The sequence below is a fragment of the Rattus norvegicus genome, chromosome 9 (genome assembly GCF_036323735.1).
Source record: "Rattus norvegicus strain BN/NHsdMcwi chromosome 9, GRCr8, whole genome shotgun sequence".
NCBI lineage: Eukaryota > Metazoa > Chordata > Mammalia > Rodentia > Muridae > Rattus > Rattus norvegicus.
In genome coordinates, this window is record NC_086027.1 from 106,110,687 (window position 1) to 106,135,353 (window position 24,667).

At 40.8% G+C, this 24,667-nt stretch overlaps 1 protein-coding gene across 1 annotated transcript in view; it reads right to left on the minus strand.

Annotated features, from left to right (window-relative positions):
- Pdzph1 (PDZ and pleckstrin homology domains 1) overlaps nucleotides 1–24,667 on the minus strand; it is a 138,182-nt gene that overhangs the window by 72,157 nt on the left and 41,358 nt on the right. Inside the window, 1 exon segment of the mRNA NM_001402237.1 lies at nucleotides 10,336–10,446. Coding sequence (NP_001389166.1) covers nucleotides 10,336–10,446 — 111 coding nt within the window.

A 24,667-nucleotide genomic window follows, 5' to 3' on the forward strand; every position in this document is an offset into this window, starting at 1 on the left:
AATTTGGCTCAATATATGTCTGATAGAATTAATAGGGACTTTAAAACAATTTCTTTACACCTATTTTCTATGCTCAACATGAAGCTATTCTGCTTTTTATTTCTTCTTGGAAATGTGTTGTATCTGAGAGGACTTTAGATGGTCTCTCCAAAGTCACGAATGCCAACAACTCTTGCCATGCACTTACACTGAGTAAATCCTTTACCTGGGCATTGGATTTGAGTTTCTTTAATAGTTTGAGAATATTCCATAGTGCTCTGGAATCCTCTGTTATTAAAATCTCTGATTGCATTTCAGGTCTTTTAGAGGTGTTGCACTGTTTCCTCCTGGATGGTTAAATCATCTTCTCTTTATCTTTAATATCCTTAAGTTTCACCACAGTTGCCTGCCTGAGAGTTTTCACACCCATTTATTTGATAATATGTGAGCATTTAAAACATTTTTCTTTATTCCATCAATCATGAAAACATTTCGTTTTGTTTCTTTTAATTTTTTTTCACGTTTCTTTTTTTTTAATTGGATATTTCTTTTTTTTATTTATTTAATACTTAATAATAATTCTTTGGTTTCCGGGCAAACATCCCCCTCCCCCCTCCCCTTCCTTATGGGTGTTCCCCTCCCAACCCTCCCCCCAACAGTCTAGTTCACTGGGGGTTCAGTCTTAGCAGGACCCAGGGCTTCCCCTTCCACTGGTGCTCTTACTAGGATATTCATTGCTACCTATGAGGTCAGAGTCCAGGGTCAGTCCATGTATAGTCTTTAGGTATTGGCTTAGTCCCTGGAAGCTCTGGTTGCTTGGCATTGTTGTACTTTTGGGGTCTCGAGCCCCTTCAAGCTCTTCCAGTTCTTTCTCTGATTCCTTCAACGGGGGTCCTATTCTCACTTCAGTGGTTTGCTGCTGGCATTCGCCTCTGTATTTGCTGTATTCTGGCTGTGTCTCTGAGGAGCGATCTACATCCGGCTCCTGTCGGTCTGCACTTCTTTGCTTCATCCATCTTGTCTAATTGGGTGGCTGTATATGTATGGGCCACATGTGGGGCAGGCTCTGAATGGGAGTTCCTTCAGTCTCTGTTTTAATCTTTGCCTCTCTCTTCCCTGCCAAGGGTATTCTTGTTCCCCTTTTAGAGAAGGAGTGAAGCATTCACATTTTGATCATCTGTCTTGAGTTTCATTTGTTCTAGGCATCTAGGGTAATTGAAGCATTTGGGCTAATAGCCACTTATCAGTGAGTGCATACCATGTATGTCTTTCTGTGATTGGGTTAGCTCTCTCAGGATGATATTTTCCAGTTCCAACCATTTGCCTACGAATTTCATAAAGCCGTTGTTTTTGATAGCTGAGTAATATTCCATTGTGTAGATGTACCACATTTTCTGTATCCCTTCCTCTGTTGAAGGGCATCTGGGTTCTTTCCAGCTTCTGGCTATTATAAATAAGGCTGCGATGAACATAGTGGAGCACATGTCTTTTTTATATGTTGGGGCATCTTTTGGGTACATGCCCAAGAGAGGTATAGCTGGATCCTCAGGCAGTTCAATGTCCAATTTTCTGAGGAACCTCCAGACTGATTTCCAGAATGGTTGTACCAGTCTGCAATCCCACCAACAATGGAGGAGTGTTCCTCTTTCTCCGCATCCTTGCCAGCATCTGCTGTCACCTGAGTTTTTGATCTTAGCCATTCTCACTGGTGTGAGGTGAAATCTCAGGGTTGTTTTGATTTGCATTTCCCTTATGACTAAAGATGTTGAAAATTTCTTTAGGTGTTTCTCAGCCATTCGGCATTCCTCAGCTGTGAATTCTTTGTTTAGCTCTGAAGCCCATTTTTTAATAGGGTTATTTGTCTCCCTGCGGTCTAACTTCTTGAGTTCTTTGTATATTTTGGATATAAGGCCTCTATCTGTTGTAGGATTGGTAAAGATCTTTTCCCAATCTGTTGGTTGCCGATTTGTCCTAACCACAGTGTCCTTTGCCTTACAGAAGCTTTGCAGTTTTATGAGATCCCATTTGTCGATTCTTGATCTTAGAGCATAAGCCATTGGTGTTTTGTTCAGGGAATTTTTTCCAATGCCCATGTGTTCCAGATGCTTCCCTAGTTTTTCTTCTATTAGTTTGAGTGTATCAGGTTTGATGTGGAGGTCCTTGATCCACTTGGACTTAAGCTTTGTACAGGGTGATAAGCATGGATCAATCTGCATTCTTCTACATGTTGACCTCCAGTTGAACCAGCACCATTTGCCGAAAATGCTATCTTTTTTCCATTGGATGGTTTTGGTTCCTTTGTCAAAAATCAAGTGACCATAGGTGTGTGGGTTCATTTCTGGGTCTTCAATTCTATTCCATTGGTCTATCTGTCTGTCTCTGTACCAATACCATGCAGTTTTTATCACTATTGTTCTGTAATACTGCTTGAGTTCAGGGATAGTGATTCCCCCTGAAGTCCTTTTATTGTTGAGGATAGTTTTAGCTATCCTGGGTTTTTTGTTATTCCAGATGAATTTGCAAATTGTTCTGTCTAACTCTTTGAAGAATTGGATTGGTATTTTGATGGGGATTGCATTGAATCTGTAGATTGCTTTTGGTAAAATGGCCATTTTTACTATATTAATCCTGCCAATCCATGAGCATGGGAGATCTTTCCATCTTTTGAGGTCTTCTTCAATTTCTTACTTCTGTGTCTTGAAGTTCTTATTGTACAGATCTTTTACTTGCTTGGTTAAAGTCACACCGAGGTACTTTATATTATTTGGGTCTATTATGAAGGGTGTCGTTTCCCTAATTTCTTTCTCGGCTTGTTTCTCTTTTGTGTAGAGGAAGGCTACTGATTTATTTGAGTTAATTTTATACCCAGCCACTTTGCTGAAGTTGTTTATCAGCTTTAGTAGTTCTCTGGTGGAACTTTTGGGATCACTTAAATAAACTATCATATCATCTGCAAATAGTGATATTTTGACTTCTTCTTTTCCGATCTGTATCCCCCTGACCTCCTTTTGTTGTCTGATTGCTCTGGCTAGAACTTCAAGAACTATATTGAATAAGTAGGGAGAGAGTGGGCAGCCTTGTCTAGTCCCTGATTTTAGTGGGATTGCTTCAAGTTTCTCTCCATTTAGTTTAATGTTTACAACTGGTTTGCTGTATATGGCTTTTACTATGTTTAGGTATGGGCCTTGAATTCCTATTCTTTCCAGGACTTTTATCATGAAGGGGTGTTGAATTTTGTCAAATGCTTTCTCAGCATCTAATGAAATGATCATGTGGTTTTGTTCTTTCAGTTTGTTTATATAATGGATCACGTTGATGGTTTTCCGTATATTAAACCATCCCTGCATGCCTGGGATGAAGACTACTTGATCATGGTGGATGATTGTTTTGATGTGCTCTTGGATTCGGTTTGCCAGAATTTTATTGAGTATTTTTGCGTCGATATTCATAAGGGAAATTGGTCTGAAGTTCTCTTTCTTTGTTGGGTCTTTGTGTGGTTTAGGTATAAGAGTAATTGTGGCTTCATAGAAGGAATTCGGGAGTGATCCATCTGTTTCAATTTTGTGGAATAGTTTGGATAATATTGGTATGAGGTCTTCTATGAAGGTTTGATAGAATTCTGCACTAAACCCATCTGGACCTGGGCTCTTTTTGGTTGGGAGACCTTTAATGACTGCTTCTATTTCCTTAGGAGTTATGGGGTTGTTTAACTGGTTTATCTGTTCCTGATTTAACTTCGGTACCTGATATTTGTCTAGAAATTGTCCATTTCCTGTAGATTTTCAAGTTTTGTTGAATATAGGCTTTTATAGTAAGATCTGATGATTTTTTGAATTTCCTCTGAATCTGTAGTTATGTCTCCCTTTTCATTTCTGATTTTGTTAATTTGGACACACTCTCTGGGTCCTCTCATTAGTCTGGCTAAGGGTTTATCTATCTTGTTGATTTTCTCAAAGAACCAACTTTTGGTTCTGTTGATTCTTTCTATGGTCCTTTTTGTTTCTACTTGGTTGATTTCAGCTCTGATTTTGATTATTTCCTGCCTTCTACTCCTCCTGGGTGTATTTGCTTCTTTTTGCTCTAGCGCTTTTAGGTGTGTCAAGCTGCTGACATATGTTCTTTCCTGTTTCTTTCTGCAGGCACACAGCGCTATGAGTTTTCCTCTTAGCACAGCTTTCATTGTGTCCCATAAGTTTGGGTATGTTGTACCTTCATTTTCATTAAATTCTAAAAAGTTTTTAATTTCTTTCTTTATTTCTTCCTTGACTAGGTTATCATTGAGTAGAGCATTGTTCAATTTCCATGTATATGTGGGCCTTCTTCCCTTATTGTTATTGAAGACCAGTTTTAGGCCGTGGTGGTCTGATAGCACGCATGGGATGATTTCTATCTTTCTGTACCTGTTGAGGCCCGTTTTTTGACCAACTATATGGTCAATTTTGGAGAAAGTACCATGAGGAGCTGAGAAGAAGGTATATCCTTTTGCTTTAGGATAGAATGTTCTATAAATATCTGTTACGTCCATTTGGCTCATGACTTCTCTTAGTCTGTCTATGTCTCTGTGTAATTTCTGTTTCCATGATCTGTCCATTGATGCGAGTGGGGTGTTGAAATCTCCCACTATTATTGTGTGAGGTGCAATGTGTGTTTTGAGCTTTAGTAAGGTTTCTTTTACGTATGTAGGTGCCCTTGTATTTGGGGCATAGATATTTAGGTTTGAGAGTTCATCTTGGTGGATTTTTCCTTTGATGAATATGAAGTGTCCTTCCTTATCTTTTTTGATGACTTTTAATTGAAAATTGATTTTATTTGATATTAGAATGGCTACTCCAGCTTGCTTCTTCTGACCATTTGCTTGGAAAGTTGTTTTCCAGCCTTTCACTCTGAGGTAGTGTCTGTCTTTGTCTCTGAGGTGTGTTTCCTGTAGGCAGCAGAATGCAGGGTCCTCGTTGCATATCCAGTTTGTTAATCTATGTCTTTTTATTGGGGAGTTGAGGCCATTGATGTTGAGAGATATTAAGGAATAGTGATTATTGCTTCCTGTTATATTCACATTTGGATGTGAGGTTATGTTTGTGTGCTTTTCTTCTCTTTGTTTTGTTGCCAAGACGATTAGTTTCTTGCTTCTTCTAGGGTATAGCTTGCCTCCTTATGTTGGGCTTTACCCTTTCTTATCCTTTGTAGTGCTGGATTTGTAGAAAGATATTGTGTAAATTTGGTTTTGTCATGGAATATCTTGGTTTCTCCATCTATGTTAATTGAGAGTTTTGAAGGATACAGTAACCTGGGCTGGCACTTGTGTTCTCTTAGGGTCTGTATGACATCAGTCCAGGATCTTCTGGCCTTCATAGTTTCTGGCGAAAAGTCTGGTGTGATTCTGATAGGTCTGCCTTTATATGTTACTTGACCTTTTTCCCTTACTGCTTTTAATATTCTTTCTTTATTTTGTGCGTTTGGTGTTTTGACTATTATGTGACGGGAGGTGTTTCTTTTCTGGTCCAATCTATTTGGAGTTCTGTAGGCTTCTTGTATGCCTATGGGTATCTCTTTTTTTAGGTTAGGGAAGTTTTCTTCTATGATTTTGTTGAAGATATTTACTGGTCCTTTGAGCTGGGAGTCTTCACTCTCTTCTATACCTATTATCCTTAGGTTTGATCTTCTCATTGAGTTCTGGATTTCCTGTATGTTTTGGACCAGTAGCTTTTTCTGCTTTACATTATCTTTGACAGTTGAGTCAATGATTTCTAGGGAATCTTCTGCTCCCGAGATTCTCTCTTCCATCTCTTGTATTCTGTTGGTGAAGCTTCTATCTACAGCTCCTTGTCTCTTCTTTTGATTTTCTATATCCAGGGTTGTTTCCATGTGTTCTTTCTTGATTGCTTCTATTTCCATTTTTAATTCCTTCCACTGTTTGATTGTGTTTTCCTGGAATTCTTTCAGGGATTTTTGTGTCTCCTCTCTATGGGTTTCTCCTTGTTTATTTATGTTTTCCTGGAATTCTTTCAGGCATTTTTGCGATTCCTCTCTGTAGGCTTCTACTTGTTCTCTAAGGGAGTTCTTCACGTCTTTCTTGAAGTCCTCCAGCATCATGATCAAATATGATTTTGAAAGTAGATCTTGCTTTTCTGGTGTGTTTGGATATTCCATGTTTATTTTGGTGGGAGAATTGGGCTCCGATGATGCCATGTAGTCTTGGTTTCTGTTGCTTGGGTTCCTGTGCTTGCCTCTCGCCATCAGATTATCTCTAGTGTTACTTTGTTCTGCTATTTCTGACAGTGGCTAGACTGTCCTATAAGCCTGTGTGTCAGGAGTGCTGTAGACCTGTTTTCCTGTTTTCTTTCAGCCAGTTATGGGGACAGAGTGTTCTGCTTTCGGGCGTGTAGTTTTTCCTCTCTACAGGTCTTCAGCTGTTCCTGTGGGCCTGTGTCTTGAGTTCACCAGGCAGGTCACTTGCAGGGGAAAAGTTGGTCCTACCTGAGGTTCCGAGGCTCAAGTGTGCTTGTGGGGTACTGCCTAAGTCCTCTCCGCTGTGGCAGCAACCGAGTAGATCTGCGCCACTCTTTCCGGGAGCCTCCGTGCACCAGGGTTCCAGATGGCGTTTGTTGTTTTCCTCTGGCGTCTGGATGTGCGCAGAGTGCAGTCTCTTCTGGTTTCCCAGGCGTGTCTGCCTCTCTGTAGGTTTAGCTCTCCCTCCCACGGGATTTGGGTGCAGAGAACTGTTTATCCGGTCTGTTTCCTTCAGGTTCCGGCGGTGTCTCAGGCGCAGGGGTCCTGCCGCTCCTGGGCCCTCCCCTACGGGAACCCAGAGGCCTTATACAGTTGCCTCTTGGGCCAGGGATGTGGGCAGGGGTGGGCAGTGATGGTGGTCTCCTCCGCTCTGCAGCCTCAGGAGTGCCCACCTGACCAGGCGGTGAGGTCTCTCTCCCACGGGGTTTGGGAGCAGAGAGCTGCTGCGGGCCGGGATCCGCGGGTGTGGGAATGACATCTGAAATTGATCTCTGGCTTCTACATGCCTAAGCCCTTCTCTGCATTGTCATAGTCAGGGTTTCTATTCCCGCATAAACATCCTGACCAAGAAGCAAGTTGGGGAGGAAACGGTTTATTCAGCTTACACTTTCACATTGCTGTTCATCACCAAAGGAAGTCAGGACTGGAACTCAAGCAGGTCAGAAAGCAGGAGCTGATGCAGAGGCCATGGAGGGATGTTACTCACTGGCTTGATTCCCCTGGCTTGCTCAGCTTGCTCTCTTATAGAACCCAAGAGCACCAGCCCAGGGATGGCACCACCCACAAGGGGTCCTCCCACCTTGATCACTAATTGAGAAAATGCCTTACAGCTGGGTCTCATGGAGGCCTTTCCACAAAGGAGGCTCCTTTCTCTGTGTTAACTCCAGCTTGACATACAAAACCAGCCAGTTCACACACCACCAGAAACAAATACACACATACAGGCGCGCATACAGGCGCGCATGCACGCGCGTGCGCGCGCGCGCGCACACACACATACACACACACACACACACATTGTCTTTTCCATATATTTAATTTTATTTTCCATATATTTAATTTTTCTTCTCCAAGGCATTCTTGATTAAGATAGTTTTTTGTTATTCTTCTGGTTTTGTTCTTAGTGTTTAGCTGTTTTTATGTCTGCCTAACCCTTTTTTTTCCCGCCCACCCTCCCTTCCTCCTTGACACTTTCCATGAGCATTTATACACTAGTTTGTGCTACCTAAGTTATTTTCATTGTATTTATTTCATCATTCTGTTCATATATACTTTTTACAACATTCGTCTTCCTTATACTTAGCACTGACACCAGAGTCTTCTTTATAACTGCTTTTCTGTTTCATATCCTATAAATGTCCCCCTTGACCAATTCAATGATGTATATTGCTTTATTTTACATTTTCAATGCCCAGTCTCTTAGATGTATTTGTTCTGCCCTGGTTATAACAGATTGTTCATACACTGACACCCTTCCCTGCACTGTTTCTCAGATCCCTTATCATTTTTTATCAGATAACACCTATTGTTTTGGGATTATTAAAATTTTTGGTAAAATCTGCATGAAGCAAGTTTAAATCTGCAATCAACCCTCTTCTGGCACCCATGCCCCAGCCCTGGTGAGTGTGGTTGTGATCTCCAGGACATCGAACCCCTTGGGCTGCTATCTTGGTCCAGCTGCTGTGTTTGTCTTGTTTGCCTTCATGGCAAGTGACCAAGAATCTCAAGAGAATCTCTTGATTATTGTGCCAGAGATTTTCCTGTTTCTGAATTAAAAGCTATGCCATAGTCAGTTACCCTAAGTGAGTGCAGGAGATCATCTGTGAATACAGAATGAGCCGTGCCTCCATCCGGGTTGGTGCATCTCACTGACTATACATAATGGTAGCTGTCAACTTTCTAGTATTCAGTGGTACTGAACAAGGCTTGCTAGGAATCCATGAACGACAAAATCAATAACAAATGCTTCCCTGCAGTCTATTCCTCACAGGAGATACCAAGCCTTCTGGTATTTGATGCAATCCTCACCCTTGCAACAAATACAAGCATGATGTCATCATTTTCTTTCTCTTTCTATGTTTTTTTTTAAAGATTTATTTACTTTATTTATATGAGAACACTGTAGCTGTCTTCAGACACACCAGAAGAGGGCATCAGATCCCATTATAGATGGTTGTGAGCCACCATGTGGGTCTACGTTTTTTAATATATCAGATCCACAGTTTTCGGTCTGCTTCAAAGATATCTCTACTATTGAATTTGGGGGCTGGCAAAGACATGGGGTCATAGTCTTTTCAAGAGAGGGAAGTTAAGGTTGAGCTCAAATTATAATAGAGTATATGACCCATTCTTTCAAGTAACTTCCAAGAGAAGCAGCACACGCTAAAATGTTGAAATCACTTTCTCCAACTGTCAATGTCATTTCACCGTTTTATTCAAAGCTGGAAACTCCTCTATCCCAGGCTTAGAGATGTTCTCTGTTTGCCTTTAACTTCCAGGAATGGTTAAGTGTTATAAACAACATTAAACTTCTTGGAGCAAAATAAAAAAAAAAACCCACTAGGAATAAAAGTATTACTAAAATACTATTTGACACAGAAAATGAAATAACAAAGACTTATCTTTAAGAACCATTAAGTACAAACGTAATGAATAACATTGCCCTAGTGTTTTATACTATCCATTTATCAGTGTAGTCATGATCATAAATCCTGCATTCTTAAACTGCTTCCCGAAGGATAAATATTAGGGTAAGACCCATGAGAGTTGTTGCTAATAAAAGCCTTGCATTCCTGGCATATCCAGTACACATCTTATAATGCCATAAAATACTAAGCCAAATTCTACCTGGAAACAATTCAGAACAGTTAAGCAGAATGCATTCGTTGGTGGTTTTCGGATGTTAGCTGTACCAGAGAACTCTTGGTTCTTGCTAAGTCTACAGCTTGAAAGAAGGCACGTGACCCTTGTCAGGGCACCCGCGGCTTATTCCAAAGGCATATTTTAAACACTGTCTCATCCGCTAATAACCCTTCAGGGTATCACCACATCCACATAACCTTCAGGAATTCGGGGGAAAGGTGCCATATCGAATAATGCCGTGATGGAGCTCAACGTTTTCTAGTCGAATCTGGTTTTTCCTGTGAGACTTTAAGGACTTATCACATGGTGCCAAAGAGAGTTAGTTATTGGTTAGAGAGAACAATGGCGTCAGTCGGTCGAGCTTTCACTGCGAATGGATGCAGGGGTGTGGGGGATATGTTATCTCTAATCCCGTGGTGGTTCCAACTGTGTTGGAACTCGTGGACACACAGGTCTCAGGTGGCCCAAGAGAATCTGAGAGCTTCAGAAATGGAACGTGTCTGTCTGTCTGTCTGTCTCTCCATCTCTCAGTCTCTACATGTCTCTCCCTCTCCCCCGCCCCCCCCTCTCTCTCTCTCACACACACACACACACACACATACACACACACACACACACACACACGCCATACTAAAATCCTAAGACTTTGTTTACCTCCACAAACATTTTGCAAAGAAATGGAAAGAAGAAGGGAAGGGGCGTATGTAAAAAGAAATGAAATGAAGCCGTAAATGAATCCTTACCATGATGATCTATATTTTTAATTAAAGACATGTCCTTGGAAGTAGAGTGTATTTTGCTAACTGATATTTTCTGGTTTTACTTTGTGGGCAGTGATGCCTGGTGTAGAAGTGGGATTTAATCACGACGATAGAATATGATGTTGATCACCTCTCTCTAGCTACCGCCTTCTCACCTTGGGACTGCCTGTGCATTGAACTCTCAGTATTCTCAGTGAACACTGCAGTCTGTAACTGGCCCGCCTACCTTTCTTTGCAAGGTGCACAGCTTCTGCATGCTCAACACTGGTGACTTCAGTGCCATTGACAGACAGCACCACGTCTCCGATCTGGAGTCCGGCTTCCTCAGCAGCGCTGTCTGAAAGTAGACAGACAACAACAGTCTCCTTAACAGAGGGTCCCACATTGAGTGTCCTGCTGTTGTATTTAGAGAAAAAAAAGGACTTTTCTATAGGGCCTTTCCTTCCAACGTTAGACAATTGTTTATGTCATTAATAAGAAAGAAAGTGTTCTCCTGTCCGCCTCCCTTTCATTTCTAGGAGTTAAACATTCAGCCGGGCTTTTGAGAGGCTCCTTTGCAATACAATGGCAAAGCGCTCTGAAACTCAATCTATTCATCCACGAGGAGGCCGAGCTACTGCTTCTCCTTCCCCATTGCTGGGAGGTCTCTTTGTAACCCTGAGAAAAATCACTTAACCTCAATATCTTCATCTCTAAGAAGGGGGCTGGGGCAGAGGCTCTCTGCAGGACAGTTCTGGGAACAAGTAATTGAAATACTTATAAAGTTGTGGCAAAAACAGATCTCAGAGTAGTTGGGGGCGGGGTTGAGGGAAGAAATAGCACCCGAGTTGCTTTCACTTGAATTGTTTAGGCTCCGCTCTGAGTCTTTTCAGATAGGAAATTGAAAGTGGCCTCAGGTTTACGGGACTAAGTTGAGAAGGCTGGGGGCTCTTTCCAGGGGACACTTTGTCCCTTGGGTTTCTATCACTTAACACTTCTGCAACAGACTTCCATATGTTCTAAGAGTTAAAAGTCAATATGCTATTTTAAGGTTAATTCGTTTTTAAAAATATGGCCTCCTATATTTGACCAAAATTCTTCTTACAGCAAGCAGTTTCATTCTGCCTTTTCTTTCTTCATTCAGTTAAAACCCACTTCCTCTCTCCTTGATGTGCATGCAGGGTATGTCTGTGCTGTTCATGGGCCCACAGAGAAGCATGGGCAATAGAAAGTTTTAAACATGGAGAAGGTCACACACCTCCTCAAAGAATATTCACTTTAAATATTACCTTTTTGTTTTAATTTTTTTATTATTTTTATGCATAAGAGGGTTCTGCCTGCATGTGTGTCTGTACGCCAAACGGATGTCTGGTGTCTGGAGAGACCAGAAGAGGGAGTCACATCCCCTGGAACTGGAGACACAGATGGTTGTGGCCACTGGCTTGCTGGGAATCAAAGCAATATTGTTTGGAAGAATTGCCCGTGATCTTAAACATTGAGCCATATCTTTAGAACCAAAGAATACTAATTTATGTTTTTTTTTGTTGTGTTTTTTTTTTTTGTTTTGTTTTTATCTTTTGGTTCTTTGAGATAGGATTTCTCTGTGTACCCCTGATTGTCCCGGAACTTCCTCTATAGACCAAGCTGGCCTCGAACTCACAGAGCTCTGCCTCCGGAGTGCTGGGATACTGGGATTGAGGCATGAGTCTCAAAGCCTGACCAAGAATGCTAGCTTTAAAATGTGACTCAGTTGCTGAGGGCAACATAACAAATAATCCATGTCTCATTCACTTCAGAAAGGGGAAAGAAGTAATCTTTGATAGTCCTGCTCATTTATATACTGTTCTGCTTGCAGTCCATTACATCTCAGGGTACAGAGCTGATTTATTTGAATCAATTGCAATGAATACGTTGCTCCATTGTCTTAAAGGGCTCAGAAAATTTGTTTATGGCATTGCAAAATAACAACATAGGTCCAGTGAAATTTCTTATTATTTTCTGTATTCCCCATAACAACCACTATTGTCTTAAAGGTTAACAGCCATTCAACAAATAGATATTGAGTAGATAAATGAAGCACTCCAAATTATATGATATAGTTCTTTTTTTTGCCAAGGACCTTCAGTTCTACTGGCAAGGAAAGGAGGAGCAGAGCAGAAAAGGCCATTTCATTTGCAGTATAGCAGATGATAGATATAAAACAAACTCCAAAAAGAGGATTATATATTGTGATTGTGGAGAAAGGAATTCTCACTCCAATTCATGGTGATTATAAAATGACTTTTGGGAAAAGGACAATATTAACTGATATTGATGAGTCTGATATTAATGGCTTAGTGAGCTCTGTTTCACAGTGAGTGTTAAGGAGGACAGAGTGGTGGAGACTGCTAGTTTTGTATACTTCTAACCCCTCCACTGTCTGGGCTCACAGTTGATCAGTCTTCCTCAGATTCCTTTGCAGTTGGGCATACAATATGTAAAAGGCCTAGCCACTGCAATGTGACCGGAAGTGGGTTCCATTTGTGGGCCTAGACCCTAAATGCACAGGAAGGCCACCCTGTCCTTCTCCCTTTTTCCATCTGTCTGGAAACTACAGTGGCTTCAGAGTCCTGGGGGATGATAGAGTCATAAGGAAAAATGGAACGCACGCAGATCATGAGACACTATGTGGGGTAAAACTCTCTCTAAAGAACATCCGCATTGAGCTACGTCCGTATTTAATACCTTTTGTTTTGCTTGTCTTGAGTCATGCTAATCTTTTTGTTGCCAAGTTAACATAATTTTGAAAGCACCAGCAAACCCAAACCAGTTTGTATTCTAAACGAGGTATCCAGACAGAGTTAGTGACTCAGGTGAGATGGCACGGAGGCTATGGGGTAAGAGGTGTTGGCCATGGAGATAACATAAAGGAGTCAGGCAAAGGAGAAAGGGTACTATGGAATAGCATTCTCAAAATATTAAAGAAACTCAAATGCAATACCCAGGTAAAGGATTTACTCATGGCAAAGGGTTGTTGGCATTTGTGACTTTGGAGAGACTATCTAAAGTCCTCTGACATTGGGGAGATATTAAACATTGCAAACGGGGTGTGTGTTTTATACTTCAGGCTTTAGGAAGATTACTTTAGACTAGAGATAGATTAAGTGAAACAGACCAGTATGGACATCATTACTAGAATTTAAGATAACTCTAGAGACGAGCGGAAGCAAACCAGCCTGTCACACGACTTGACACGCTTAGCCGCACCTGCCTGTCTATCCTTAACGGACCCTAAACATCCCACCAGCAAGGAAAATTCCTCATGTGTTTATCATGGTGTTTTCTATACTCAGATAAGCTCTGATATAAGGAAGGAAAACCTAAAACATCGGTTGAATGAGTGTTTGCTTTCAGATACACTGAAATAACCACGGAGAATATAATTTAAAATGTTCATTGGGATGAATGAAAAATGTGTTAGGAAGAGGGAAGCCTAGTGGTAGACGGTTGCCCAGCATGAGTGAGGCCTAGGGTTCAGTCCAGACAAATTGAGAATTTCAAGTATGAGTATTAAGATAGAACCAACAAATGGCAATTCAGACAATGTAAGGAGAGAAATAAAGAGCACTGAAGAAAAAATTTTCAAAAAGAGCTACTATTAGTAAGGGAGAGGAAGGGGGTTGGACAAAGAAAAATTTAAGTCAGAGCAGGTAAACCTTAGGGAATAGAGTCACTAGAGACCACAATGAAGACAGGACTTAGCTGCTACAGCACAGCATGCAGACCTGAGCTTGTATGCCCAGCATCTGTGTAGAAAGCTAGGCAAGGCAGTGGAAAGCTGTAATCACAATGTTGGAAACAGAGACAGGAGACGGATCCCCGGGCTTCCTGGGAGTCAATCAACTCAAAGGTTAGTGAGAGACTTGTCTCAAAGAGTAAGGTGGAAAGCGAGAAAGGGAGGCATGTGATGTTGGCTAACATTCATGTGCACATGTATGCTTGCACAAATACACACACACACACACACACACACACACATGCATGTATATGGACACATATGGACATACAGAGAGGGGAGAGAGGGAGACAGAGAGACAGAGAGACAGAGAGAGACAGAGACACATAGAAGCAGAAAAACACAGGAGGGAAAAAATTCAACATGAACAGAATATCAACTTTTCCATATTGAGGCCATAAGAGCAATAATAATATCATCATAAGTAACCCCAATCTCTTAAAGACACTAAGAGAAGAAGAGCAGGAGGAAGAACATGGGCATTTGTATGAATCAATATGCTAAATGACTCACTAGATTTGTCAGTAAACACTAGAAAATCTAAATCCCAGTACGTGTTTAATTGTAAGTTTTCCAAGTAAAATTTACTTTAAAATAAATTTTTATTTAAAGGTTCTATCACTATGAAGATATTTCTATTATGATTATACAATTTGATTTTTTACTTTTTTTTTGCAGTGTTGTTCGAGATTCCTTTGCACTCTTGCTAGTATTTATTATCTGGACCTTTATTTTAACCATACGTGTGAGCAAAATCATTGTATGTGGTTTTTCTTTCTCTGATTAGAAACCCAATAATTTGTTTTTTGATTGTTTGTTTATCTTCTTCAGGTAAATATCTATACACAGACCTGTTCATTTTAAATAGTATTTTATCTATGTTATTTGTTATGATACCAAGTTTTATCACTGTTGGTAGGGCATTAGTACAGATAGCTACTCTCATGGCTAGTTCATAGACCTGCCTCTAATTTTAAATAGTGGGCACGAGCTGTTGTACTGTGGACTGTCAGGCCTCTTCCAAGATTCACCTTTAGCTAATAACAATGCTGGAGTTGTTGAATAAGAGCTCCATTGAGGACAGAGATGGTTCAAGGTGACATGATAATATAGCACACAAGTGCGTGCTGTATTTGAGGCTGGTCTTGATACAGAAGTAGTCAACATAAATTGCTCAGGAAGGTAAAAGGTGATAGGAAAACATGACTGTGATTTTCTAAACTTGCAATTTCCCCCAAATAGATATACTTCTAAGTTTATGAGGGAAAGCTAAATAGGAGTTACTCCATGCTTTCATGCATATTTACATATAATGCAGATTCCGAAAACCTTCTACTTAAAAAGAAAAAAAAAAAGGAAGAAGGATGCACTTTTCCCTTTGAAATTGGTAGTCTAACAGTAGCATTTTACATTCTGGAGCTCGAGAAAGTCAGGCTTTGTTCGTCAGTTCCTCCCTTGCTTATCCCGCCTTAAGTGTATAGTTTTCTTTCCGAGTTTGCTCGCTATCAAAGTTGAAACATCTGTTTCTTTTGTTTATGCCAACAGATCTCACAGGCACCCGGGCTTTCACAGAAGCCGTTCATGCAGATGCCAGCCGGGTGTGGGCAATTAGTTGTGTAAGTGCCAAGCAAGCTCACACTCTGTATACTTACAGATAATCATTTCCACCCCACCTACAGGTCTCTTCTCTTTATCTTTTTCATCTTTAGTGTGTAATTAAGCCTCTGCACTGCATCCAGAACAATGTTTTATCGTATGAATACGATTCTCAGAAGGGCTGAAAATCTGTGTAATTTTAAAGTCCCTCAACCCCTCATTTAGTAGATTTGAGTAGACAATGGATTTCAGAGGGATTCTCAGCGCTGAGAAATGCATTTAAGAAAAAAAATGAGAGAACTACACACAGCAGCTACTCAAATCCCTGCCAGGGCAGCACTTTCTTATGTTGAATAAAATCCTGGGTTAACTATGTATTGTAGCATTTCTGCAACAGAAAAGGCGCTTCAGCTTTCTCATTGCAGAACACCTCAGGGCCCGGTAAATTAAACGGTCCCTGCAGAACATGCAGTATTATTTGTTTTTGTATTAGAATGACAAGAATATAGTTAACCATCACAACTGAATAGTGACAAAGATATCACCAATTAACTCTCTAATGGTGGATTTTCGTGATTACATTGACTTGAATCACCAAGGAGACATACATCTTGGTGTGGATGAATGTGTGCAGTACTATTCTGCCCACTGGCTGGGGTCTCAAATCGAATAAAGAGGAGAAGGGGGAGAGGAGATAGAGAGGAAAGGAAGGAAGGATGAAAGGACAGAAGGAGAGAGAGAGAGAGAGAGAGAGAGAGAGAGAGAGAGAGAGAGAGATAGATATCAAGCAGCTAAGTAACAACTCTCAACTCTCTTTGTTTCTGGGTCTACCCACATATAAAGAGCCCTAGTCCCATACTCCTGTCACCATGGGTTGTATCCTGCCTTCCCGGTCACCATACCTGGTATGCCTTCCTTGCTACCATGGCCTGTGTATTAGTCAGCATTCTCTCTAGGAACAGAAGGTATAGAGTGAATATTGGGTTTAAATGAATGTGTGTACTACTATCCCACCTATGGTTTGGGTCTCAAATTGAATAAAAATGAGAACGGGGAGAGGAGTGAGAGTGGAAAGGAGAGAGGAGGAAGAGGAGGAGGAGGAGGAGGGAGAGGAGGAAGATGAGAAGAAGACGAGGAGGAAGAGGAGGAGGAGGAGGGAGAGGAGGAAGTGAGATATCAAGCAGCTAAGCATCAATTCTCATCATTTCTTGGTCCGCCCAGATAAGAGGAATCCTAATCCTACTCATATACACACATATATGTATATAAATGAATGAATATTGTATATAATATCAAATACAGTGTAATGATTGTATGTTACTTTATTACATATTGATTCATTTAAATATATTCTAGAGAGAGGAAGCAAGCAAAAAGAGCAGGCTTCCTTTCTCTCATGCTCTTTACCTAGGCTGCAAATGGAAACTGTGACCCAGACCACTGGTGGATCTTCCCACCTCCAGAGATCTATATTAAAAGTGGATCTTCTCACCTGTAATGATTCAGTTAAGAGTATAACCTCTCACAGGTGTGCCCAGCTGTTTGAGTTTTAATTAATTCCAGATGTAGTGAAGCTGACAACTGAGTACAGCCACCCCAGTGCCACCCCTTGTCAACTTCACCCATAACCATATCTCCTATGTCATGATTAATTGCTAAAGGGAAAGGAGAAGCTGGTCAAAATTATGCCTAACACGGTGCAATTACATCATGTACAATCACGGATGTAGTTAGCCATGTTACAATTATGCCTAGCACGCTACCCTTTGTATAAAACGTAAACACACCATAAACTTCAGAATAGGTGGCAATGTCATTTGAAGGACATTCTTTTAGTATCATAAACTTAAATATGATAGCCATTGGTACTCTCTTAATTGATGTTATATTACAAGAATATAACAAGAATAGAAAAGATAAATATCTGTACAAAACACAGGCTCAACAAAATATGTCAGAAAGCATTCATGTCGATTATAATCTTTATTTCAAACGGTCACATTGCCAGCTGGTGTTTCAAGCTACCCTTTTCCACTATGTATTCCATGCTTCTCCACCTTCAGAAAGTCTTGTTTCTTTTCCTAGACGAGTGACTTGAAGAGTCCTGAAGGGTCCTGTACACTTTGTCATCCTGTATCAGGCTGTCCTAGTTTCCTATTGTTTTTAACCATAGGACATGGTAACACATAGAGATGCCCTAAAGGGTCTCCTGAACTCCAGTCATAGTCTTTCTTACCTCCATTATGGAGCAGAAATCCACTTTTGTCTCAGTAATCTGAATCAAGCACACCTACACCTATCCCCCCAACACTGGTATCCTTCCTAGCTTGTTGGCTTATGGATATCAGAAGCCCACAGTGGCCAGGGGGAGGCTGCACTTCCAGTTCAATGGATTATTTGTTGTGCCTCCTGGAGGAAGTGCTCCCTGTCTGGAACCAAAGCATTTAGGCTAGCAGAACCTAAGGACAGAGGGACGGGAAGCAAAACTCTTCCTAGTGGGTCATGATCACGGACTCACTGTCCCACTTTTCTGAAGTGGGTTCCTTGGTCAGAAGCAGTGCTGTGTGGAATACCACAACAGCGGATAAGGCATTTCGTAAGTCCATCTATGATGGTTTTGGCAGAAGAATTCCATGCAGGGAAGACAAACCCATAACCAGAATAAGTGTCTACTCCGGTAAGGAAAAAGTGTCATTACAATGGAGGAGCTGATCTAATGTAGTTAACCTACCACCAGGCCGCTGGCTGGTCACCTGAGGAACTGGTGCCATATCTGAGGTCTCTGATGTTGACAGATGTGTTACTCAGCAGGAGCTACAGCTGTGCCAACCCTGGCGGTGGAAGTACTTTTTAGGAGCCCATGTGTGAGTTCAATCATTGCCGTCATGCAACTTTGCTTATGGGCCCATTGGCCTGAGCAATGAATGACAGGGATAGCTGGGGAAAGAGCCTTACAGTCCACACAACCGGTCATCCCATCTATCTGATTACTGAATACTTCTGTTAGAGTTCTCTGAATGAGAATTTACATGGGACACAAGGTATTTTCACATCCTCTGCTCATTTGGAGAGATCAGATCTCTCCACATACTTCTTCCCCAGATCTTTCGCTTGCTAGTTTCTTAATTATGGTCTCTTTCAAGCCCCTGACTATCTAGCCAATCCACTGACTACAGGTCAATGAATATCTGGCTGTAACTTCCCAAAGTCCTGCCTGTTCAGTCTTATGGTGTCTTTTAGGGTTTTCCCAGAAAGAGGTTGTGATTTTGCAGCTGTCCATTTCTGGGTAGAGACTCTATATGTGCAGAACCACAAGTAAACCTAGCCCTCACCTCTTCCTCCTCAGTCAGTAGATTGTAAGGCCCACCCAACAAAGTTACATGTACATGCTTGGCAGCAGATGACATTGTAACAAGGGTAGGAACCATCAGCATTTAGATAACTTGTCAAGTAACACGTTTATACCTTCAGGACATGCTTGGGCCCAGTCACAACTCTGTTTGGTGATGGATTGCTTCTTGGCCCATCTTTTCTTATGACTTGGTGGGTCAGATAGCACTCAGCTCATGATGGGCAGCTCAGGTTTCTTGTTAACTTGGTGTCTCCTTATCAAATGATAGATTCCACTAAGGCCCGAAAGCAGGCCAAGAGCTGTCTCTCAAAGGGAAAATAGTTGGTTGAAGATGATGATGGAGCCTTTCTCCCAAATCCCAAGATCTTATCTGTGTTTCTACGGGACTCCCCAAAGGTTCTAAATGCACCCCCATCTGCTCCTGCCACCCCAAGTACCACTGGGTCTGCTGGATTGCGTGGTTTAAGAGCCTTCTGTTGTTTAGGACGCCACTCAAAGCTAGCAGCTTTCCAAGTAACTTGGCATATGGGCCAGAGTAACACACTCAGGTGAAGAAGAATATGCTGTCTCCAGAATCCAAATAGGCCCACAAAGTGTTGTGCTTCTTACTTGGCAGTAGGAGTAGCCATGCACAATAACGTATCCTTCACCTCAGGAATACCTCTGCATGTCCACATCACTGGGTTTCTAAAAATTCACCCAGGTAGAAGATTCTTGAATTTTGGCTGGATTTACTTTCCATGCCCTGATGCGCATTCTGTGTTACCAACAAACTACCAAAGTGTTTGTGACGCTCGTTTGGCCCAATCATCAGAAGATTATCAAGGTAGTGCACACATGTGATCTTTTCTGGAAGGACAGATGGTCACTTTCCCTTTGATTAAGTATGTCACAAGACAGAGGAGTATTAAATCCTTGAGGTAAAACTGTAAAGGTATACTGCTGGCCCTGTCAACTGAAAGCAAATTACTTCTAGTGGTGCGTATGGACAGGTTCCAAGAAAAGGGTATTTCCTAGGGCAATAACTGCATGCCATGCACCAGGAGAAGGGTTCATCTGCCCAAGGGCGGACACCACATCAGACGCAGCAGTGCAATTGGAGTCACTAACTGAGTTTTCAATAGTTATCTGGGGTTCTCCATGATCCATCTGTTTTCTGCTCTGGCCAGGCAGGAAAATTAAAGTGAGATGTGGTGGGGACCACCACCCCTGCATCTTTCGAGTCCTTGATAGTGGCAGCATTTTCTGTAATTCCTCCAGGGTTGTGATACTGGTTTTGATTCATGATTTCCTTTGGCAAAGGCAACTCTAGAGGCTTCCATTTAGTCTTTCCAACCACAATAGCCCTCACTCCACAGGTCAAGAGTTCTACCAAATTCTGAGTCTATCTATCCCAATTATAGATTCCAGAACTGGTGAAATAATTATAGTTTAAGTTTGGGGACCCACTGGACTTACTGTTAGTCGAACTTCAGTCAAACATCTATTACTCCCCTGACCTCTTAAGCCTCTACTTTAACGGGAGGGCTACAGTGTTTGTTAGAGTCTCCCAGAATCAACATCAGGTCAGAACCTGTATCTAATAGAACCTGAAAAATCTGATTGTTTCCTTTCTCCCTGTGTACATTTACCCTTGTAAAAGGCTGTAGGTCCCTTTGGGAAGCACTAGGAAAAGGCTAACAGTAAAACTCTTAGCTGTTTTGTCAAGGTTCAGCTTCGGGGGAGCCTGTCCTTCCCTGTATTAGAAGGGTTCTGGGTCTGCTAATTGGTTTAAGTCTGGAAATTTGAATCACATTCTGAGGTTTTCTTTTGTCACAATCCATTGTAGCTTTTCTTCCATTATTTGAGAACTTTTCTGTTTATCCAAATAAAATACAGTAGGCTGAAGAGAATATTTCTTGAGTGTTGTGTGGAATTATCAATAAAAAGCAGATGACCTATTAGCAAGAAGCAGGGAATAAGAGGGGAATGTTGAGAGAGAGAGAGAGAGAGAGAGAGACAGACAGAGAGAGAGAGAGAGAGAGAGAGAGAGAGAGAGAGAGAGAGAGAGAAAAAACACTTTGGAAGTTAGTGAAAGAGGGAATGATTTGTCTCCCAGACTTGGAGGGAGTCAGAGGTACAAAGATGAGGAACCATAACCAACCATCAGGTTCACAGAGAATAGCACAACCCGGTTATATAAGTTATGAGCTAGTCAGGGAACAAGCCCAAACTTACAGCCTGGGCAATTATTCATGAGTAAATAAGCCCTCGAGTCGTTTTTTCGGAACTTGGGCATGAGTGAAAAAATCCAAGGTTACAAATGGTGCATCGAACATGGGGCTGGAAGTCCAAGGTAGAGCCTGAGAAATCCTGGATGGAATATGGTTTCCTAGTCAAGCAGTGGGAAACCACAGAGTCGGTGCGGAAGGTGACTCTTACAAAAGCCCCAGCAGAGTAGAAAAGCTGGCTCTTCAGGCACAAGCTACAGAGAGCCAGGTGGTCTGGAGGAAAGGCTAAGCCCAACTCAGGGCCATAGGGGTGGGGGCGGGGCTGGGGCGGGGCCTCTAGACTGAGCTGAAGGGGCAGAGCCAACTGCCAGAGACACATTCTGGCCTGAGGAGCCTGCACATGCCCAGTAAGGTAGAAGAAACATTTCCTAGAGCTGCAACATGACTGAGAAGCTCCACACTTCCGAACTAGTAGTAATGTATACGTTTCAAAAGAGTAAAAGAGAAACAAATATTTAGCTTGAAAGTAATAAAATAAAGTCCTCAAAGAAAGAGTTCAATAATATTAGATGGAAAGAATTCTCCAGAGGAAAGAGTTTAGAGGAAATTAAATAGAGAAAAATATATTAGGTTTAGAAAGTGTTAAGAGAAATAAAAACATACAAAAGGTAAAGCCGCCAAAGAAGAGAAAGAAAAACAGAAATGTTTTAAAAGGTGCATAGATGCTAAATAATGAAAAAAACATAGTCATAGAAATACTGAGTTTGCATATAAAAAAATAAAGTTTCCGAAGAAAAGAGCGAGAAAAAGAAATAAAATAAAATCTCCAAAGAAAAGAGAGAGAAAGAAAAATAAAAAAAAACCTTTGTGAAGAGAGTTAGAGAGATTTTAAAAAATACTTTCTGTATTAAAAAGTGGAAAGTGTTGCAGAAGTGGGCATTTGGACCCCAGTAGTTTTTTTTATTATGAACATAAAACTAAATATATGTTCAGTAATGATTGCATATATATGTATATATGCAATATATGAAATCATTATATATATATGTATATATATATATATATATAATCTTTTTTTTAAAATAATCAGAATAAAACAGACTTAGATGAGGAGAGGCCTGAAAGATGGACTTTTAGCATAGAGGCCATAGAACAGAGATTAGAAGATGTTTTAAAGAATCTTCAGAAGAATGTAATCTGAAACCTACGATGACAGTTAAGGGTAGCTACATAGTAAAAAAGAAATCCACAAAGGCTTGAGAAATCAGGATGACGACCCACAGAAATGCAATATACTGAATTAAGAGTACCAATTATGTTTGAAGGGACATTAGAACAATGTCATATAATAAATAGCTTATATGTTTTATTTTGCAGGCTTTCAGAATTTAAAAAATGCACATGTGCTGATACATCACACAGTTGATATATAATCAGGACTTGAATATGCTTTTGCCTTGAGTTTTGAAGAGGCTGATTCTGAGAAATTTCTTAGAGATGATGGCTATCTCGGGGATACCTTTACAGATTGAAGCTGACACCGCTTCAACATAAGTATCTATTAGAATACAACAATATTTTGGACATTATGGCATAAAACATGATACTGGGATAGCTCATAATCCTACAGGACAAGCAACTGTAGAGAGATCTGACAGGACTTTAAAGGAAATACTCATAGAACAGAAGGGGAATGCTGGATCGCCCAGAGAAAGTTTGAATAATGCTCTATTGACCTTGCATTTTTCAAATGTCAATGAGAAAGGAATTACAACTCTTGAAAAGCACTAACTCTTAGAAAGGACTGCTAAATTAGATCAGCATGAATATGTGATAACTCATGTTACGTTGGGGAAGACGTTTTGTCTTTGTTTCAACATGAAAAGAATAGTTATGAATTCCATCAAAATTAATAGAAATTAGATTTGACAAGGGAAGACCTTTTGAAGATCCAGGCTGCATCAACGAAGGAAGAAACCAAGAAAAAAAAAAAGAAAAACAGGTAACATAATCCTGACCCCCCTACAGGAGAAAAGCTCTGAGACATGAAAGTGTTCTCGGCATAGGCAATAAATCTCATTGCCTACATAGTTCTCAAGACTTATCCTGCCATCTTTTCAAATGGCAATGGGTAGAAATTTATATTACAGTTTAGATATACTGTCAAACGGATTGAAAAAGTTTGATATTTTAAAGTTTTTGTCTCCTCTCTACTTATCAATATTTGTAAGTTATGAGAAGGGGAGAGAATAAAAAGCCACAGGTGGGAATACTGCCGTTGAAATGGAGGAGACAAGAGGAGAACATGCTGGAGGTGTCAATGAATAGAAAACAGAAAGAGAGAATGGTCAAGAAGGCAGTATATGCGTGATGCCTAAGACAGTCTCAAGCTGAGGGAGGAGAAAAGGAAACTAGAAAGGAATTCTGAAATTTAGACATTTATATTGGATTATTTTGTAGTTCTGTGATTTTGTGGTTGCTCTAGACTTTTAATTGCAAAACAGAGAAATGAAGTCCTTTATTGCCTGAGAGAAGACAATAGGATTCATTTTATATTTCACAGAGAGGGAAAATTCATTGGTAAAGTAGGTTGGGTAAAGGATATGAAGAAAAGCTATTTTACAGTAAACTGATTTTGCTATGCTGAGTCCACAAGTATTTGTATATTAGAGGCATTGACAATCCGGCCGAGTGGCCAGGAACCCGTGATGAGATGCATAATGAGTTTATGGTTCCCAACAGTTGAACAAATTAGGCCAATATGTAGTTAAGACAGATTCAAAGGTAATTATGTGATAATAGAATTTTTTATTTGTTTGAAGCATGGGTCAGTATGTAGCCTAAGTCAGCCTTGAACTTAAAGCTTTCCTGCCTCACTTGCTGGAATGCTGGGATTACAGGAATGTGCCATAATTGCTGGGATATGGTACATTGTTTTTTTTCCAAAAAGAAAATGATCATATGCCAAATAATAATATACCAAGAAGAGAAAAAAGAAAACCTCTCATTTTTGAATCAACCATGTGATGAAATTTGTGCGATTGTTACTGACAACTCACTGGGTGTTGGGTATCACTGTGGTCAGTATGTCTTAAACTGGGGCTTGCAGTTCACAAGACCATCTCTTCCTGTTTTCTATGATCCAAGGCAGGCTTAGCTTTCTGACAATTCAGTCCAACCATCTCATTCGACCTGACTGAGCCACTTCAGTGTAGTCTCCAAGAGGTGACTTGAGGTTGCAAGCTTGTTTTCTCTCTCTGACTGTGTGGTCAGGGATAGGAAAGCCAGAGCTGCTGAGACTATTTAGGGCCAAGTGGAAGTGTGGGACGAAAATGAAACAAGTCATGGTTCTGATGAAATGACTACATCACTGAAGCAAACCCAACATCTGTACTAACTCAGAACCTTCAGCTTTGAGAGTCAGCCCATCTGCTCTGCTGTTTAAACCACTCTGGGTCAGGTGTTTGACTGTGTCCCAGTGAACTGTATTGTAGTGACAAAACTCTGCTTCCACAGCTTGAAATTCTAAGACTCCTGAGTCCTGGTATTTATAGGCACAAAACCTCAGTTGGTAAGTTTCCCACTGACTTTGATCCTAATATAGCTATTTTTTCAGAAAACATGGGAACAATAATACCAGAAAAAT